General features: G+C 45.0%; 1 protein-coding gene across 15 annotated transcripts in view; it reads right to left on the bottom strand.

Annotated features, from left to right (window-relative positions):
• Nucleotides 1-21,841, bottom strand: part of MAP4 (microtubule associated protein 4) — a 182,089-nt gene that overhangs the window by 70,477 nt on the left and 89,771 nt on the right. For 12 of the 15 annotated variants that reach the window (XM_057488124.1, XM_036877690.2, XM_036877685.2 and 9 more), the window contains one exon: nt 17,520-17,588. The exons of the other annotated variants lie outside the window; for them this stretch is intronic. In XM_057488124.1, the coding sequence (XP_057344107.1) occupies nt 17,520-17,588 (69 nt within the window). The remainder of the gene's footprint in view (nt 1-17,519; nt 17,589-21,841) is intronic. 15 annotated transcript variants of the gene reach the window in all.

The following is a 21,841-nucleotide window of genomic DNA, read 5'->3' as shown; positions in this document are numbered from 1 at the left end:
ATCTGTGGAGTATAAGAACAAAGAAAAACTGAAGGAACAAAACAGCAGCAGAATCACAGAACCCAAGAAGGGACTAGCAGTTACCAAAGGGAAAGGGACCTGGGGGATGAGAGGGTGAGCGGGTGGGGAGGTGGGGAGGGAGGGAGAAGGGAAATAAGGGGCATTACGATTAGCACATGTAACGTGGGGGGCGGCACGGGGAGGGCAGAACAGCACAGAGAAGACAAGCAGTGACCCTATAGCAGCTCACTACGCTGATGGACAGTGACTGTAACGGGGTATGTGGGGGGGATTGAGAATGGGGGGAATCTAGTGACCACAATGTTGCTCATGTAATGTATATTAATGGTATCAAAAAAAAAAAAAAGAAATGCCAGGGTAAAAAAAAAAAATACTCCCTGAATATGTCATTAACTCATAATAAGCTCCAATTCTATTTTCACATTCTGTTAAACAGGTTGGAATTTAAATTATGGTAGATGTTAGTAAGATTTTGGTTTAAAGCCAGAAAAATGATTTACAAGTAGCTATAACCAAAATTCAACTGTGGTAAAAATCACATGTCAATGTTTGACTGTGTTCACGTCCACAGGCTGTATTTCAATGCCTGTTCATCTCTGTCCATTTATTCCAGAACTATGGAAAATTGACATTCCAGCTGTAAAACTGAAAATGAAAACCATTTTCCCAAGTAGGCCAAATCATTCATGCATATATTCATATTCTCATCATAGAATGTTATTTGGAACACATTTAAAAACACACCAATCAAGAAAGAAATTAACATCCATTTTATTCCCTTGCTGTTTCCGATTCCCTCAGACTCTGAAGGCTTTCTTCACCATGACGACAAGTCCAGCTGGCCCGCACAAAAGCTGGACGACCCCAGAGAAGGACTGAACCAAGACACTAGTCCGTCTGGCAGCTGATGCCTCAGAGTCAGCAAACCCGCATGGCCCCAGGGTTTAGGGCGCTGCTCCTGACGCCTTTTTTCTGTGACAATCTGCGAGGACTACCAGGAGCGCTCTGCCTTCATCTGCTTTAAACATGCTTAAGAGTCTTCCTTGGGGCCACATCAGCTCCACCATGAGACAGCCCAGAGGCACGGCCCATCACAAGGCTCAGAACAAGAGCACACGGTCCACACTATACTGGCAGGATGCTGACTGGGCCTGATGAACAGGTGCTCTAGGAAGACACACACAGACTCAAGGAGGCCAATGGCCCAAAGTGCGACAAGACTTGCCTTCCACGGTGAATGGTAAGTTGCCACGACTCACATCACCAACAATGAGAAAAGAGGTAGAGTATTTCCTAGGCCTTTTCAGATTTTGGAGGTGACATATACCCCACCTGAAGCCTCTTTAACCCATCCGCCAAGTCACCTACCAGGCAGACAGCGCCAAGGGGAGGCCAGGGCATGAAAGGCTCCATATCAGGTCTAGCCTGCAGCTCAAGCTGCTCTACCACTGGGCTTACAACCCAGCAGGCCCAACGGCACCTGAAGTGTCCATGGCACACAGGGATGCTGAATGAGGCCTCCAGCAAGCAACAGTAAGGGAATCGCAGCCCAAACCTCTAGAATTTGGGGGAAAATCTGCACTCTTCTACAGACAACTACTCACCTTTTTGGAAATAAAACTAGGCATGACCCTGGGCACTGCAGAGACTAAATGCCCAAACATCACGTGGCCATGTGGCCTGTGCTCCTCACCGGGAGCTGGATGCTGTCCAAACACCCAGTCACGAAGCTGGGCCTGGGAGCCCCCACCTATCAGCAAGTGGAAATGATGTGTAAGGGACCAGAGATCAGACAGTGTTACATGAGCTGGTAGCTCAGACCCCTTCAGCCAACTCCTGCTGTGCTGCCGCCCCTCCCTCAGACTTCCACATGACGGGGAGAGGGGGGTGAGGGGAGCCAGGGGTGTGCGCTGGGCCTGCACAGTATGCTCGGACAGACGCCACACTACAGCCCACCGAAAGGTGGCTCTGATGGCAGTGCCCAGGGAAAATCCTCCCAGCCAGGGCCAGCTGCACCTTGAGCAGCACAGCACAGTCCCCTCTCCTGGACTGAAATGCTCAGAGCACAGAGTTACTCTGATTGTGACAATAATTACGGATTTTGCTGGCTAGTTAGGGACTTGTAAAGAAATGGTGACAAGGAGATCTGAGGAGAGAATGTGCATGGAGAAAAATTCCACAATGGGCATGGACTAAGATGTTCATGTCCCATGTGAATAACCACTAAAGGGCAGCCACTGTAGAGGAAGCACTTTATAACTGGGTCAAGAAAATAGCCCATCTGTGGACACTGGCCGGCCTCTCCACCAGTATCAATCTGCCTCCAGGGACCCATGGGGGCAGGGACGGGGGCTACCTACAGGCTCAGTGACATGGATGTCCTCTAGACAAGGTCGGCTGGGCTACAGCTGCTGCCAAGAGCCTCATCCATCAACAGCACAGAGCAACACCGAGCCCTTCACACAGTGCCATTCCCGGGGAGACTAGACTAGCTACCCACCTGGCAGCAAGCTAATTACCCTCGATGTCTTCCATCACTGGGGAGGAGGGCTAGAGAGGGCAGGGATTGGTCCTGACTGGAATAGATACTACTCTGGACACAGATATGTCTTCTCTGTAGGTAAGCCTCTGCCATGCCAACCACGGACTCACAATAGGACATTCCACACAGCCTGGCTTCTTAAGAAAGTCATTTCAAAGCAAAGTGAAAAAATGGGCTCATGCCCACGGAATTGCCTGGAATCATCACACCCCATCACCCAGCACCACCGGCCAAATCGGCAGATGGACTCACTTGTTGAGGACTCACTTTCTTGGTCAGAAGACAACATTCTAAACGAATGGGGTAACCCCTGAAAGCTTTGAATCAGAGACCCTCACAGGATGCTGTTGCCCCCACAGAACAAGTAGGTGTGAGAATCAAGGGGAATCACTATTACACCCAGTAATACATTCACAGAATTTTTGCTTCCAATCCTGACAACTTGGAGATCTGCTAGTTCAAAGTTCTTGGTCCCAGGGAGGGAATGTCTACCTGCACAATGCTTCAACTGAATAAGAAAACAAGGAGCCCCCTGGCCAGTCAGGGCTCCTTACTCCAAAGAACCAACAAGCAGAAAGGGGGTCACTCCAGCAGCTGGAATGAGTGAGCCTGATGATCAAGGGGACACGGGGTCGCTGCTCCACCATGAAAGCAAGGACTCTGTGAGGAGCCTCCTCGGGCTTTCATGCCGATGACGAAGGCTAGGGGGGAGTAGGTCCACCCAGAAGGGACTAAGCTACAGAGGAAGGGACAGTTTGGGTCATTTCGCAGGCAAGGAACTCCAGCCCTCTGAGGTTCTGGCTGGGCAAAGAAAATAAGCAATGGGCAATGGAAGAAAGAAGTCACAGATGTCAATAACGGCCTCGTGGTGAATCATGAAACAGGAACCATGATGGCTTCGTGTATTCTCTTTGCTATAGTTTGTGTCTATTTGTATATTCTAATTATTTTCCTCTTTTCTTTTGTCTTCCCATTATGATAGGTCAGGAAAGGTTGGTTTTATAGTCAGTCCCTTGGTAACAACACTGAGTGAACTGTGATCCCTAAGCCAGCAATAGGAGCCACAAGCATCTCCTTTCCTCACCTGGGGGAAAGGTCGAGCGCGTCTTCATCGTACAACAGATAGCTGTAACTCATTGACAAAACAGAGGAGTCATTCCGTGGATAACCAAAGCTCAAATGCAGGCAGACAAGGGCAACGGCAGCACAAGGGGCAGACGGACAGTAACCACTTCACTGCCTCTCAGCTCCAAGCCCCCACTCACCACCTTGCTTGTGATAGTGGAGCTGGATCCTGCGAACATTTGTGCTCTGTCAGCTGGCATGACCGTGGGCTTGGCAGAGGGCAGAGGAACAAGGGGCTCCTCCTGCTCGTATGTGCTCCTGCACCTTCCTGCCCCCGTGCCTGGCTTGTGTGCAGCTCAATCAGCATGTTTGAGCAGGCACTTCCATGGGCACCTTCCCAGACAAGTTCCACCAGTGCCCCAAGGTGACCCCAGCAACCCCACATCACCTTTGGTGTCACTTTCTTGGCTGACACCCCCCAGCAGACATCTTCACCAGTCAGTGACAGACGTCCAAGGTAAGACACTCACTTTGGGGGATGAGGGCACACTTCCAAATGTTTCTTCCCTGTGTCCTCCTTTTGAGTCCAGGGAGCACTTACTGCTCCCTTATCGACAATGCATGTATCCTTTGGAGTCCTCTTTACCCTGCAGTAATTAACTCCCAGTCCAAACTACTGTGTGGTTCCTGTTTCTTGATACAACCCCGAGTGATACAGACGCTGAGAATCAAAAACTGAGATGGCTTAAATCCACCTAACAGAAAAACAAGGGGAAAAGAGCAGGAGCTTTTAAACCAAAGAAAGTAAGTCAGAAGGCACATGTTAACCCTTAGTGAACAGGCTACCATGCACTGGAGAACACACCGCCTCTCTGCTGCTCAGCACCACGAGTAGCGGCAGTCACAACAGAGTATCTATCTGACAAGAAGCCCCTGAGACCAGAGAGCGGAGCACTCCAGAGAAGCCCTCTAAGTCAACACTTAGCTTTATGATTTACACGGCTTCCATCTTCTCATTTTCAACTGTTGAAAACCTAGTGGAGGACAGGCTGTGCCAGGTTTCTGCAGTGACAAAGTCCTAAATTAATTTTCTCACAAGAAACAAAACCTCTTCCTTCGGTTTGCCTGGAGCTCTTCTACAGCATCGCCTTCAGTTCTGCCGCCTAGAAACAGAGCACCGCCAAGACGCAGCGGACGCCCGACGTGCTCCAGCTACATGCAGACGGAATACGCCATTCAGCCCCTTAGATGCCCTTGGAAGGGGCAGTGACATGCTGATGAGAGCATTTGCTGGACTGCAGCTGCGGGACTTCCACGTGGACACCGCCCACGGCTCCTCAGCTACTTACTGACCCCTCCACCGAGTTCCAAGGCAATGACTGGATCTTCTGTCCCCAAGACCAACACTGCTCCTTGTACAGGAGGGTGCCCACTCGAGGGGGGCACAGAGCCTGCCTGAGGACCAAAGCCAGCAGGCGGGGCGGCCAGCACTGCTCTTCCCACAGCCTTCTCGAATCCAAGCATGTCACCAAGGGGCCTTATTTCCAGAAAAACATGTAGCAACACCTGGTGGAGACTACTGACATTCTACCTGGCTTCGCTCCTAACTGCCTTTTCCCACTGAGGTCTGAACAAACAGGGAAGACCTCCTTGGAGGAAAATGCTGGCGCCCAGAAAGGAAGGGAGCATGAACTGCTTATAACATACAAAAACTTAAGCCAGATGATCTTTCTGTTTATCAGGTGGCCCACTGCTCTTTTCAAAATTAAACACAACAGCCACTATGGTCCAGACAGAAGTTTGTGATTTTTTTCAATAGCAAAGAAAGATTATAGCACAAGGCTTCTATTATTTTAGGAGTTTTTTTCCAACCTCAATGACAATGTTTTAGCCATGAGAACATAATGGGGATGAAAAATCACTGTAAACCTAACACTGTCTGGATGCTCCCCTATGTTTATCGCAGCACTGTTTACAATAGCCAAGAAATGGAAGCAACCTAAGTGTCCATCAATAGATGAATGGATAAAGAAGAGGTGGTACATATACACAATGGAATATTACTCAGCCATAAGAAGAAAACAAATCCTACCATTTGCAAAAACATGGATGGAGCTAGAGGGTATTATGCTCAGTGAAATAAGCCAGGCAGAGAAAGACAAGTACCAATGATTTCACTCACCTGTGGAGTATAAGAACAAAAGAAAAACTGAAGGAACAAAACAGCAGCAGAATCACAGAGCCCAAGAATGGACTAACAGGTACCAAAGGGAAAGAGACTGGGGAGAAGAGGAGGGTAGGGAGGGATAAGGGTGGGGAAGAAGAAAGGGGGTATTATGATTAGCATGTATAATGTGGGGGGTGGGGGAAGGGGAGGGCTGTGCAACACAGAGAAGACAAGTAGTGATTCTACAACATCTTACTACATGCTGGTGGACAGTGACTGTAATGGGGTTTGTTGGGGGGTCTTGGGGTAGGGGAGAGCCTAGTAAACATAATGTTCTTCAAAAAAATTAAAATTAATTAATTAATTATTAAAAAAAAAAACAACTAACACTGTCTGGCAAGTGCAAGCAACAGCAGGGCAAATGGGCCACATGGCACACTCAGGCTTTGCCACGCACCTGTACCGTGGATAAATCAAAAACTGCTGCCACACCTCTTACACGCTACAGAAATAAGCAAGGACCTACGGGGACAGGTCCTGATATGCTCTGCAATGAGTAGGAAATGCGTGAGGCAGAAATACCTCGCCACTGGAGGGACACACTGCACCCCTTGGTGTACCCCCAGCTCCACCCCCCACCTTAGCACAGGTATCGACGCCAGTTTGGGATGGACACCTGCCTTAGAACCATGTCCCTTTTGTTTATTTACAAGATTATTCATTCAATAACTACTGACACCTATTCTACATCAGACACTGTCCTAGGTGCTGGGCCACAGTGGTGACCAGGACAAAACCCTGTCCCTTCATAATATTTATCTTCTAGTGGGAAAGTCAGACAATAAACAAGACAAATAATTTGACTGTACAAATTATAAAGTGACAGGTACCATGGAGAAAACTAAAGCAGAGAAGTAGGAGAGAAAAATGGAAGGGATGCAATTTTGGTTAAGACAGAGAAGGCCTCACTGAGCAGGTGGAAAGTGAAATACAAGTGTATCTGAGGAAAGAACACTCCAGAGAAAAGTCACAGCTAGTGCTCAGAGCCCAAGGCAGGGCCCCCCGCTTGCTCGGCAGCAGGAACACAGAGGGAGCAGTGTCTCTGAGGGGAGGCTCGGAGATGTGGTCGGGAGGCCTGTGGCGTCTGGAGAGGACTACGGCTTTTGTTCTGAGATGGGAAACCACTGGAGGGCTCTGAGCGAGACGACATGATCTGGCACAGGGCCACTCGGGGTGCTCCTGAGAACACTGCAGGGGGCCAACATGGCAGGAAGGAGGCTATTGCGGGAGTCAGGCGAGGGTGGCGGTCGTGCTCAGGGAGAGGGCAGAGCTGGTGGTGGGAAGAGGTCAGGTTCCAGACCGTTTCTTCTGACAAGTCAGACACAGGATGTGAGAGAAACAACATGGGGGGACCCACATGTTTAGCCTGAGCTAGTGGAAGGACACCCTATTTCCATTTAGTGAGATGGAGAAGGAGGTTTTGGTTTTTGTTTGTTCTTTTTTTGGCTGGGAGAGGGGGAGACCAGGGGTTCAGTTTAGGGCACCTCACATTAGAGACGTCAACTCTACACCCAAATGGAGATTTTGAGCTTTAATTTCAAATTTCCTTAGTTCACATACAACCTCTTGTAGTATTTAACCAATATCAAATATCACATCTGTTCTTAGAAAATGTTCCTTTAACTGTTTAGAATTTAAGTAGTATTTACTTATTTGTACATTTCTCTGCAGCTGGACAAACCAGAACAAATCCACAGTACAGCACACATAAAAAGTGTTACATTAATTCTCAAGAGGTCTATAGTGTACACGAGGGTTGTCCTGAAAATCAGTTTTTGTTTTTTAAATGAGCTAGCTTCATTTTTTTAACCATTTTAAGTACACAGTTCAGTGGCATCAAGTCCATTCCAGTTACACAAACATCGCCACATCCATCTCCAGAATTTTTTCATCGTGCAACTGAAACTCTGCCCTCGTACGCCACAAGTGGGGTCAGTACATGACCTTCTATGCCGGCTCATGCCACATGGCGGAATGTCTTCACGGTTTATCCATGCTGGACCATGTGTCAGAATTTTCTTCCTTTTTAAGGCTAACATCCACTGTATGTAGAGTCCAATTTTCTTTATCCATCCAGCATATGGGGTGCTTCCACCTTTTGGTGAATGTGAATAACATTGCTATCAAGGGTTTACAAGTATGTTCAAGCCCCTGCTTTCTGTTTTTTTTGAGTATATGCCCAAAAGTGAGATTGCTGCATCATACAGTAATCCTGTTTTTAATTTTTTGGGGGGACTGTCATACTGTTTCCCATAGCATTTGCAGCATTTTACAGTCTCACCAACAGAACATGTGGTTCCCGTTTCTCCATATCCTCACCAATGCTTACTATTTTCTATTTGCATGGTTTTTTGTTTGTTGGTGATAGCCATCCTCGTGGGTGTTAAGTGGTATCTCATTGCGGTTTTAATTCATATTTTCCTAATGATTACTGGTGTTTGGGCATCTTTTCATGCGCTCACTGCAATTTCAGTATCTTCATTAGAGAAATGCCTGTTCAGGTATCTTGCCCATTTTTAATGGGGTTGTTTTTATGTTCTTGACAGAAGTGCTTTTTATATTCTGGTTATTAATCCATCATCAGACGTGTTTTTGCGAGTATTTTCTCCCACTCCGTGGGTTGCCTTCTTGCTCTACTAATGATGTCTTTTGATGCACAGAAATTTTTAACTTTCATGTAGTCCAATTTACCTATTTTTATTTTTGTCATCTGTGCTTTGGTGCCATATCCAAATTCAATGTTAAGTTTTCACCCCATGTTTTCTTCTAAGAGTTTCATAGTTTTGGGTCTTTGACCCATTCTGAGTTATTTTTTCCATACGGTATAAAGTAAGGATCCAACTTCATCCCTTTGCATGTGGATATCCACTTTCTCTAAGACCATTTGTTTAAAAGCCTATCTTTTCATCACTGAATGGTCTTGGTACCCACCCTTGTCTAAAATCAGTTGAGCATACTTGGAAGGGTTTATTTCTGGGCTCCTCTTTTATTCCTTGGCCTATCTGTCTAACTTATACCAGGATCACACTGTTTTGATTAATATAGCATTGTAGTAACTTTTGAAATCAAGAAGTGTGACACCTCCAACTTTATTCTTTTTCAAGATCCTTTTAGCTATTTAGGATCCTTTGAGACTGATTCCATACGAACTTTAGGATAGATTTTTCTATTTCTACCAAAATTTTAAAAAAGTGGTCGGGATTTTAAAGAAAAAATCATCTTCTGAAAAAGTACTTTAATCCTTCCTACCCATGACTGACATTTCCCTGCTGTTCTGGAAGCTTCTAGAAGTTCATAGTTGTAGAGATCACTTGTCTTGTGACATCATCTTGTTCACACCCCAGAATTTTTCAAAAGGAATTAATCCTTGAACAATGTAAAAAGCCTATTAAAGTTAATTATTCAAATGTCTCCCTTAATATATTTGAGTGAGAGCCCTAAAATATATGAAGCAAAACTAACCACGCTGAGAAACAGACAATTCAGTGAGGACTGTTGGAGACTTGCGTAACTGGGGAACAACTAGACAGAATATCTACGAGGAACAGAAAACAATGCTATAAACTAAGCAGATACCAGACATTTATAGAACCATCCACCCAGCAACAGCAGGACACACATTCTTCTCAAATACACATGAAACATTCTCCAGGCACACCACACATTAGGCCATAGAACAAGACTGAATATATTTAAAAGGACTGAAATCATACTAAATATGTTCTCCAACCACAATGGAATGAAAGTAGGAAACAACACAGTGTAACTTGGGAAATTCCATAAATATGTGGAAATTAACAACACATTCCAAAATTACCAAAAGTTCAAAGAAACCACAAAGGATATTAGAAAATACTTTGAGATGAATGAAAATACACCAAAACTTAAGAGATTCAACTAAAGCAGTGCTTACAGGGAAATTTATAGTATAAACACCTACATGAAAAGGAGGTGGACGTAAAGAAAAAAAAAATCATGAATCAGTAACATAACCTTCCATCTTAAGAAAGTAGGAAGAAAAAAATAGCAAATTAAACCCAAACCAACAGAAAGAAGGAAAAAATATAGGTTAGACTGGAAATAGATGAAACAGAGAAGAGAAAAATAGAGAAAACTCAACAAAACCAAGAATTAGTCCTTTGAAAAAAAATCAACAAAACTGACACATTTTTAGCTAGATTGATCAAGAATAAGAGAGAGGACTCAGATCACTAAGATTAAGGAATCAAAGAAGAAACACCAAATCAGTGTCACAGAAACAGAGGTCTGTGAGGGGTATTAATAACAATGGCATGCCAACAAATTATACGACCTAAATGAAAATGGACAAATTCCTAGGAAGTTAGAAACTAACTGAAACTGATTCAAGAAGAAAACATTAGGGAGGGAAATTCCAAAACTAAAATTTATAGTTTAACAACTAGGATTCAGAATTAGTTCCATGATAGATAGAGTAGCTTCACATTTCCCTGCACAGAATTCAAGGATCTCCTCCTTCCCTGTAACCAGGCAAACACCGACAAACCCTGGTTAACTGGACACCTCCTGTGCCCAAGCCTCTTTCAGTCCAGCTATAGCTGCAGCATACAGCTGTATGTAGGTGTGATTTGCTAGCGTTTTATTTCCATCAAACTGGAGTTTTCTGCCCAGTGCCATCTCGACATCTGTGGTCCAGCACTGCACAAGTGCAACCCAGAAATACAGCAAAATGGAGATGACAAATGAACGCTACACAACCCTGTATAACTCAGGTGGAAATTCCGAGATGCGGTCTACACTGTTCCGCAGAAGACCCCAGCAGGACCAGGCCCCGTTTGTCCACAGCCGTGATGAAGCTGGCACACTTTGCCACACCAGCTTTTCCCTCCCAATTTCACTTTCCAGGGCTCCCACTCTTGTTTCCTGTGACCGTGTCTCAAGCTACCGACATGCAAAGCCACCGGCTCAGTCCGGATGTTCTCCCAGGCCTCTAAACAGGCCTTCCAAGGTCCGCTCCTTCCAACGTCCACTCAGCTCAGCCGGCATGCAGAGGGCCCACTGACACCCCACACTGTGGAAGAGTGCACAGTGCACGGCTCTTACCAGGCTCAGCTCAGTTTCAAGCTCTATTATTAACCTAACTTCCACTTCTTCAAATGAAAGTGGCTATACTGACACACATGTAAAAGAGCCTGACAAACACTAATGTGTTATATGAAACTCTATGCAAATGGTAGTTCTGTGATTAAAAATCCTCTGGTCTCTGATAGAGTGTGGCTGTACCTATAATGCTTTATTTTTTCTTAGAAAGGAAAATGTACTCATACATTAGTCACAGAGTTACAAATAAATTAAAAAACCCAAAATATTCTGTATCTACAAATACCTTTGGCATAATGTGGAGTTTCATTCCACAAAGAGAAGCAAATCACATAAAGTTGTGGTTAAAAAAAGTATATTAGAATTATGGGCTCACTCAAAGCTCAGAATTGGAGCTAATTTTCAAAACCAAGCTCCAACAGAAAATGAAGTCAAATGGCTTACAGTATAATTACATGCTCTGCTGAGATAGAAGTTCTAAAGCTTGGCCCACGAGACAGTTTCAAGGGAGACCCAAACACTCTGGAAGTAAACGTAACATCTTATGTCAATGAGTACACGTGGATTTTTCTGAGAAGTTTGACATTTTTACCAGAAGACCAAGAACAAAAAAACTTTAAGAAACATGAGGTGTTGGAAATGATGTGTTTCCAACATGCAACTCACACGTGGAAAATGAAAGAAAACAACTAAAGCTTTGTTTCTAGGATTTCGGGAGGAGGTGGGGAAAGAAGGTCTCACTGGGTCTACATCTAGGAAAACAGGGGCAGCTTTCCACTTGGACTCAGGAGTTATGATGCCAACTTACAGGCTGCTTGAAACAGCTGCTCAGAAGCTTCAACACTACAGATCAACTTCTCTGTTAAGATCTCACATGTTTGGTGCCTTAGAATTTTTTTAATGTAAAATCCTTCGCATTCTATCTTAGGATATGAGAGGCAGTGAAGAAACACGAAGGACACCTCCCACGTCAAGACATTCTAACAAAGCAGCTTTACTGCTTCACTGCTGCTCCAACCCAAGGGGCTGATACCACTTCTCGCTGACAACAGTCATTACAACACAAAGCTGCCACTCCAATCAGAGTGGTGACCGCCAGTAGCACTGTCACTGGCAGAGCACTTAATAGACGGCATCTAGCCCCAGACAGTAAGGAACAGTTATCTGGTAGCACAGAGGTTTACGCTACAAACTATTCGTGGTTAGTTCTTGTTAAGGCTTCACAGTAATGGCAACACCATCAATACAAAGCCAAGACCTAGAAAAGAAACTCGCTGTGCCCACCCCACCAGCCCTGCACCTTCGCCCAGGGCCTTCCTAGCATCCCAGGCCACACTAGGTCAACAGGGGGAACAATCAACTGTAGCCACGTTCCATCTTGCTTTCACCAAAATGAACGCACTGACAGGATCCAAGAACTGTGCCCGTCACCAAAAGCTTTGACCTAGGATACTTATAAGAAAGTTAGTGAGGGTTGTGAATTATTGTTTATAGTATTTAAATTCCTATGTTTTAAACCTAATAGATTACTAAGCTCTCTTAATAAAAGGAAGCCTAAAAGCATTAAATTGAGCTTTCTTAATAAAAAGAAATGTCTGCCAAGCTAAAAAGTTCTTTATGCCATGAAAACTACCTTAGGCATAGAATCTTCTCAATTTCTTAATTCAGCCAACATGCAGCATTTGCAGATTGTCTAATATAAGCACTAATCAAAGAAAAGTAGGGTTATTGGGCATTCCATCAAATTCCTTCCAGATACAGCATACTGGATTATCAAATAATTAAGTTACAACATTAAAATGTTATTGCATGTAACAGTTTTATTTGCTATTTTAGAAGGCACTTTAGGAAAAACGTGGAAGTGAATTTTACTTGGACTAAACAATACGGTAGTATTAGAAGGTGTGTAACAGAAACTGACACACCGTGGACTGCCTGCTGGAGTGACTGCACACTGCTGCCCTGCCCCTGTCTTTCTCACCAGATGCCATACAAAATCAGTCATTTGAGCTTCTTAACTCTTAGCTTCTGGATAAAAGGGAGTCACTCTGAGAATCAACAACCTAAATGAAAGTGCCTGGCAAAAAGTAAAGCCCATACAATTATGGAATTATCAGAAGTGGGATCAGAAGCTTGTTAGACCAGAACTCATGCCTGCAGAGTCTTTATTTACCAACTCATATCTTAGTGACATTATACTTCAATAACTAAGACTCCAGCCAAAAGCCAGTCCATAAGGTATTAACATAAGATGTTTATTAGTATAATTTATTTAGCACAATGATAACATTAAAATGTCCCCATACAAACTGTTGAAGTGTAAAAAATCACAAAAAATATAAACTTAGGTGCATGAAGTTATAAAATACTATTTTAAAACGAAGTTCTACATCTTCAACATTGGGCCAAAAAAAGAGGAGAAAGTAAGAGATTACATGTAAGAAACATCACATTTCAACACAATCACCTTCACTGGCTACCTCACCAGGAGATACTGCCACTTGGGTGTGACCCTCAGAGCAACACAGCATTCCGTTACAGAAACGTTCAATTTATGCCTTTAAAAATGAAACATCCAAGTGAAACAGTGAGCTGACAATATAAACAAATTTTAGCTGGCTTTTAGTAGGAAATTTTAATTCCATACATTCAAAAAAAAACATATTTGGAAAAAACAAATTTCAAACAAAAACATAGTGAAATGGAAATAAAAGTGGAATAAATCAAAGCCAGTAATGAAGAGTGAGCACAAGCGTCTGATCGCTGCGACGGGACAGTCGCGCCCAGGCTTCTCCAACACCTGTCACTCAGACAAGTTGCACAGACTGGTCAGACGTGATAGAAAAATGTCAAACATGATTTTTTAAAGTTAGCAGTACCAGTTTTGAAAAGTGCCCTGGTGTAAAAAAAAAAGAACAAACAGAAAACCAAAACCTCTATTAAATACCTGCACACCAAAGGGAAAGAAAGAGCTATTTTACTGGAGGGGGAGCCCTCCTGCAGTCACTTTTTATATTTTATCCACTGCTTCGAAGGGGAGCATAAGCACTTCCTTCTATGTGCCTTCTAAGTCTCCCCTCCAGAACCCACAGGAGGAATTCTTTGCAGAGAAACCCCCACATGTGGCCAGAAGAGGGGACACTTCCTAAATTCCAGAAATCACTGCAGGGATTCAGTTCAAATTTTCAAAATATTTTTCAAATGTTTCCATCTCAAAAGTTTTGCATCAGAGGATCTGAAAAATGTATATCTCAAAATCTTCCTCAGAACATGGTGCCAACTATTTAATCTGAAACAATCAGTAGCTTGGTGATTACAAAAACCTGCAACATCAGTAGGAGGAAAAATGAGGAACAAGAATAAGAAAGTCCCACTGACACAATGCTCAGAATGACTACAAATGCCAGTGTTGGCGGCAAAGGCCCCAACACACAGTCTACATGTGTGGTCCGCCACCCCTACCAGCATCTCCAGGGAGCACAGGGACGCCAGACACTGACCCTGAACCAGGCTGGGTCCAACCAGATAACCACCTGAGAAGCTGGTTGTGGGTTGTCAACGTGTTACAATTTACTTTCATTCTCATGTTCACAGAAAAAGTTATTTTATCTCTACCAACATCCAAGAATTCCAACAACATCGGACTTCATTTTCCTTAACTTCTCAATTCTTGTTTTGAAAGCTCTTGATCATGTTAAGAAAGTAACTTTGGTTATAAAATTCCATGAACAATAACATGGTCAAAATTTTGGGAGACTCTAAGCCTAGACAAATGGATCATAATTTCATAATAGAAACAACTTCAGCCCAACTTGCAAATAATAAAGGATGATTTAATTTGAGGAAATACTTTTTTAAAGTTTAATCAGAGCTACTCTAAATTAGAAAACTTTAAAATAGCTATCATTAATCAGATTTTAGTAAGGTGGAGAGAATCCTAGGTAGCCTGAAAGACTTATTGCCCTTCCCTAAAAGCAAGCTCAGAGAGGGAGAGAGGGAGAGGAGGGAGGTGGGCTCATTGCAGTGCTGGTGGACACTACCCCTTATGAAAGCGCATTCCCATCTGGTGTTCCAATACCCTGATTCACGCTGAAGATCTGAAAACCAAATGAAAAAAAGCCAACTAAAAATGTTTAAAGAAAAGAAAAATGTGAGACTGAATTAAATAATAAAATGAGTTTTAAAAGAGAATAAGAAACAAAAGACATTAGATGATCCTTATAAAATACTAAAATTTAAAAGAATTCATCTTGTAGTTTGTGCTCACAAAGGGAAAGAAGGTTCCATCAAGGCCTGCAGAGCACAAGGGGAAGCAGGTGGTTTGCTCAGGCATCAGCAGAAATAGGCCCCGAAGAACTACCCTTGGCTTCTTCTATATCGTGTCCAGGAAGGAAAAGCAAAGCTCTGCAAAATGCTGCAGGTTTTACAAGGGCAACGGTGCTTAGGAAAGATCACTGGTCTGGTGTTGCAGCAGCCCCAGTGTTGAGAGACACGCTAGGCTTCTAGGAGGAGAAAAACAGAAGGGAGGAGGAAGCAGGAAGGGGTAGGAGAGGGTGGAAAAGCAGAGGTCATTCATTAGTACTCAGCAAGTTCAACATCGGAAGGCGCCCACAAACCCTCTAGACGTGATCAGAGCGCTGGTCTGCTTTAAGGACTATAGCTAACATTCTGAAGGAAGCAGAAATGGGAATGTTCCAACGGCCTGACCTACACGCTCCCATGAGTGTGGCCACAGTAGAATGCAGTCACAACATGCTCCAAACACATGCACGCTTTGCCCCTCCCTGCTCCTTCCCACCCCCAGTGAAACAGGCACCTTTTCAGCAAAGCATCTGCTTTAACAGAGTCAAGAGGTCAAGGTCAGAATGTAAACATCTTCCCAGGGGCACAACTGTATTTTAGTTGTTTGGAAACACCATATTCTCTGCCTCTAGATGGAGAGGTTTCCAAAGGCAGAAAGACCTGCTCTCATGCCAGTGGGCAGTTCCTGAATCGCCACCAGAAAACTCAGTCTTTAAACGGTGAGGGCCAGGCAGCATGTGCCCCCTTCTTTTTTCCTGTACCACCCAGAGCTGCCACAGTGGGGAGCAGCTGCCACGTGAGGTCTGGGTCTCCCGTAATCAATGTGGCGCCCTGCTGGAGCTGTTTCCTTCCTGCAGGAGACAGCAGCCACCCTCAACTGCTCACCAAATCAATCCCCCTCAAGCTTCTCCTGCCCCTCACACTGCATCCTGGCTCACTGAGTTTCCTCATTTTTTAAAAGTTCGTGCTCAAGCTGCTTCTCCTCTAATCAATCACAGGGATGTTTCTATAAACGTTTTCTTAATACCAAATTATATAGATGACTTTGCTTTTAAAGCACGCAGAGAAACAGCCAATACACATTTGACTGAGATTATCAAAGAAATATGAAAATTTCAGTTCACAAAACCTGAAGATAAGGTAGCACTTCTGGCTGTTTCTACCTTTTAAAGTAGAGAGTTCCAAATTTATGAGTTGCTAATAAAGATGTTAATGTCACTGGGTAAAACTAATATTCACAACAAACAGAACCTAGTCATCAATAAATCTGAGGTACAAAGACATATCCAACATTCCTGAAGGTCACAGAATATAAAGACCAAATTCGGGAAGAAGTGCTACTGCTAACAGAAGGCTTTCTGGAAGCCTTAGAAGCCGAGAAACCCTATAGGGGCTCATGCAAAGGCCTGTCAAGGCCAAGGTACACATATAAGAAGAGAAACACAGACCCGGCGTGCCTCGGGATTCCTGCACTGCAGGAAGGGAAACTGAGGGTCACGTCCCAGTTAAGAGCTCTCTGCAGAGAGCAATGCACTTGCCCACAAGAAGCTCATTCATCTGGATCAACAGTGCCAGCCTGATCAAACTGCAAATTAAGTGCAGTTATTTATAAAAACACAACAGGACTCTCCTATCAGCCACCTAAGAAAAGATTTACACAGTAACACCCCTGTGGGCCATGCCACTGCTCCGAGGATTCCACTCTCTACAAACATGCTGGGAGCAGGGGCTGGTGCTGGTTTTGAGGTAGAAACGCACCAGAGCTCAGGGCTAGCTGACAAAATACCAAAGCTCAGTAACGGGCTACAACTTTAAGTCACAGACAAACTCCAACAGTAACATTTAAGGAAAAAAAGACTGAGGCAAAAGAGAAAAGGCAGAACTTTCCCTGTGTGACCCCAGGTCTCCTAACACTGTGGCCTGCAAAGCGAGCTCGGTGCAGTGGGTGCTCGGGGAGGAGCCCTGCCCCAAGGCTGCAGCGGCCCCAGGCCTCCAGGGCGACACTGTGACAGCGTCTCTGCACCTGTGAGCACATTGCTAAGACTGACCCAGCTCTGGTGGTACAGCCAAGATACATATTCAAATGACATCAAAGGCAATTTGCACTGCGCTTTCCACTGTTGGGAGATATTATGTGGCAGATGCCCTGGGTTGAAATACACCAAGAACAGTATGCTTACAAATGACTCACATGCGCCCACTAGCACCCCCCTCAGAGGGGCTCACCAGGACATCTGCATGACTGCCTCGCCTGCACATCTGGGGGTCATGGGAACCACTCACCTGCAGCGTCACGCCCTCCCGGTCCGTGGTCACCGTTGGCTAGCACGGGTGGGTCAGAAGACGAAACGCCTGCAACAGCCACAAAGAGCAATTACCATGGTGACAGAGAGAAGATGACAGACAGGTCCAACACTGCCTGACTAGGACAACTGTTGTGATTCTTGACAGCATTAGCTTAAAGCAGATAAAAATCTGTCCAAAAATTAAAGATCCAGTAAAAGGAAACACAGAAAGAGGCCAAAACTAAGTCACTCATTTTTGCTATGCACCAGCCCGGTCCAGCACCACTGCAGGAGAGCCCTCCCTGTCCCCCAGCAGACCAAGGTCTTCTCTGTTCTGTAAATTGTTAAGGATGACCTCACATTCAGTGAACCCTTCGTAAGTACCACAGGTTCAGTACCTGTGATTCAAACCCAATGCTCCGAGGCACCACACCACTGGTCCTGTGCGTGAGGGTTACATGGGGGCCCAAGGAAACGAAGGCAAGCTGGCCACACTGAGGGAGAAACGGCTGCCCAGAGGAGGCGGCAGGAAGGACTCACAGGTCCTCCACCTGCAGAGACAGCCAGGGCAGCGAGCCTCCAAGCTGCGGTCGGCCTTGGGCCAGCACCCAGGCAGAGACTGAGCATGCTGGCATGAGAGGCAGCTGGCTCACCAGGGCAGCGACACCAGAGGGCTGGCCACCCTCACAGCATGCCTGCTGGAGGAGACGCATCACGGAACCACTCGCCAGACAGCAGCACCCAAGAGCTGAGGAAAACCACCACCAAAGACATCACGTGCAGAGACTGAACATCACAGGGATACGATGCTCAACACAGCAAACAGACTCAGAGAAACAGAAACACCCACAAAGGCATCCTTCAGCCATAGAACAGAAACAAGCCCCTCAACAAAGGCAATTGCCTAAATGACTAACAAATCCTCTTCTAGGTTAGACAGTCTCCAATTCTTTGCTTCATCAAAATTGAAAGAGGTTATAATGCAGTTGTCATCCAATAGGACACTGAAAATCATTTTTAGTACCATCACTCCCCACCTCCTCCCAGACCCAGCACTGGTCAGTTCGCGCTCCTGCACTTCCGCAGTGGCCGCCCCGACCAGCCCTGCTCGCCTGCGCCCCACAGCCCCTCAGCTGCGTCTCTTGGCACATGACCTCACCTCCCGGTCAGAAGAGGCCTCCACCCCCAGGCCTGCCCCTCCAGTATCCTCACCCAAGCTCCCCTAACCCACACTGTGTGTGGGTCCCCACCCTCCCTCCCCTCCAAAGATAAGATCCTCGTTCTTGCTCCCACCCTGGAATCAGATCTCCGCTCACCCTCTCCGATCTCACAACTCTCTACTCCCTTCCTTCTTTCGGCTCGTGGCCGTCTTTCCCAGTGAACTGTGAACTCCTTGAGGTATTGTCCCACAGCTTTAGGACGCTGTCTTTCTCTCCTTCTTCTCCCGTGTGTTTCATTTTGGGCACGTTGGTGTGCCTTCGAGTTCTCTGGTCGTGCTCCTCGCTGCCTTGGGTCTGCTGATGAGCCCTTATATCTTCTTTAAGATCTTCTCTGTTTCCAGCACCTCTGTTTGGCTCTTTCATACGGTTTCCATTTTTCCGCTTAAGTCCTAATTCAAAAGACGCCATACTGGCTCCTTCACTGACCCATTTTTTTTATGCACTACCACTACATAAAATGAAAATTATCTCAGCTAAACACACAGAAATGAAAACAACACAAATTTTTGTAAGCTAATTACATGTTCTGAGATACAAAGATACTCAAATTTACTTTTTTTAAAAATCTCTTCTCCCACAAAAGATTTCAGAGTCCCACAGATGGCAAATGAATTTGGCAAAGAAAGGGAGCAGCAGGAACTCCCAGGGCACGTGTGCTGTGAGGAGGGCCACAGGGGGTGTACTCTGGGCAAGCACGGGGCTCCGGCCGGTCTCAGCACAAAGGTGCCCACCCAGTCAGGCCTGTGCCAGTCTCGCCCCCTGGTGGCCAATGCAGTCAGTGCCACAGAAGGCCCCAGTTGCTGGCACAAGACCACCGTTCTTTGCCGGCTGCCCTGAGACCCTTCCTCCTAGGTCTGTGATTCTCACTCAGATGTACATCCAAGACATCCCCCTGCAAAGGCTTCTTAACACAGCTGCTCAGCCCCATTCCCAGAGTTTCTGATTCCACGTGGGCCTGAGAACTGCATTCTGAACAAGTTCCCAAGTGATACTGATGCCACTGGTCCAAGGACCACACTTCGAGAACTACTGTCCTTGGTTAGAACCTCCAAGGAAACAAGTGCTGACCTCAAAAGCCTCCTGGACTTAGGGAAAGAATCCTCTCAGTCTCAACACACACAGAGCGCAGCAAAACTAGAGTGACCTGCTCGCAAACTCACCGTGCTCCGTGCTCATTCAAACAACAAGTGAACAGAGGCATCATAAGAAGTGTTACTGCTTTGTTATTCATATATGAGAAAGCCTCTGTCTATCCCAGAAAATGGAGCCATATGGAGCTAATAGTGAACATTAGGAAGATAACATTTTGGAAGGACAAAAAAACCAAGTGGTACGTAGACCTGAAAAAGTATTTTGAGAAGTGTTCCCCAAGGTGACAGGCATTTCAGAAGTAATGGGACACCACTTTCATGTCCAGGTATTTGGCTTTTTAGATGTTTCAAGAGAGCAATGCTAAGATAAAATACTTGTAGAAGCAAAACTCGACGGGGGTAAATGGGAAAGAATAAAGTTTATCAACAGAGAAGGGCCTAAAGACAATGACGGGACCAGCAGCAGCCAGCATCCCTCGCACCTTCCCTGTGAAACCAAAATACCAGCCCACTGGGGCAGAAATGAGGAAAGGGCTTTGTGCAGGACCGTTTCCAGGCCTCCGGCAGGAAGTGCACCTCAAGAAAAAAGTAACTTTTCCTACTTTGGGTGAAGTACTAAGGCAGTCTGATTTTCTAACTATTCATTTTCAGTTGAGGCCAGTTGGGGTCAGGGCATGACAATTTAAAAAAAACAAAGTCGTCTCTGTCCAAGCAGGTCTATTATGTGTGAACCATTCAGCTGCCCTTTCTGTATCTGGAGGCAGAAACTAGCTGATAAATTTCTGTGGTCTGCTGAAGTGAGCCTGGTAAAAATCACATCAAGAGCACCACTGATAACTTTCTGAACCTCACCCAGTAACAAAATCCAATGCATATAAAAATAACAAAGTCTAGGGCCTTTCCATTGCTTGTGAAGGTAGACGTATGCAGAAGAGAAAACATCTTATTTAGAATATTCTCCAGGCAAAACACAAACACAATACCCATCATTTTGGTCAAAACCATCAGTCTGATAATCTACAAAAATCAGACTCACAGTAGAGAAGTCCCCATCACAGACAACTCATTCGCTGCACCAGATTTCTACAAGACCAAATAACCTCTTTGCCTTTCTTCAATGTCTCCAACCAGCCACCTCTCCTCATACTGTCTACCCGTAGCCAAGCTTCCCTCAAACAAGGCAGTACTACTACTAATTTACATTGTAATTATAAACTTTATATTAATCTTTTTGAACAGGGTAATAAATGCATGTGTACAAAACCCAATTGGTCCAAAAGCATACAGAGTAAAAGTCTCCCTCCCAGCCCTACAGCCTGGCCAGCCAGTTCGTCACAGAGCACCCAGCAACTACTGTCATCAGGTTCTATAGCAGCCTTCCTGCATCAATGCACTTTTCATTACAGGTTACTCCATATTAAAAAGTATTAGGGAAAATTGAATGATTCTTCATAAGCCAAATAGTTTCTAAAAAACTTGCCTCTCTGGTGAAGGGGGGAACCTAGTAAACATGTTCTTTCTGTAATTGTAGATTAATGATACCAAAATTAAAAAAAATAAAAAAAATAAAAAAACTTGCCTCTCTTGGGTCAAGTCAATGGCACACAGACAAAAGTCCCCCAGGATGAAGCTCAGGAAAACCTACAGCTACCAGCTCAGTCCTCAGCCACAGACAGTGAGCTCCAGTGGGGGCAGCAAGGCACAACCAAAGGGAACAGGTGACCTCCCCCGCGGCTGGGGGGTAAGGTGACAGGGACGGCAGGCGTATCTGAGCTACGAATTACCGTCTCCTTTCTTCCTATTACGATTTCCTCATTTTTAGGTTAGCCAAACGATGACTGATCATTACGGATTAAAAGACATTCCCATTTTCCATTAAGAAATACAATTTTTTTCTTGAAGTGCATATTTATACGGACATAATTTGATTTTAGACTTTCAGTAATTTTTCTGCTGACCTATGGGCACCCTCTCACCTCCAAATAAAGCATATGCAAAGGCAGCAGCTC

Source organism: Manis pentadactyla, chromosome 1 (assembly GCF_030020395.1).
Source record: "Manis pentadactyla isolate mManPen7 chromosome 1, mManPen7.hap1, whole genome shotgun sequence".
NCBI lineage: Eukaryota > Metazoa > Chordata > Mammalia > Pholidota > Manidae > Manis > Manis pentadactyla.
Note: the sequence above shows the minus strand (reverse complement) of the source record. Positions and strands in the feature narration are given on the sequence as shown.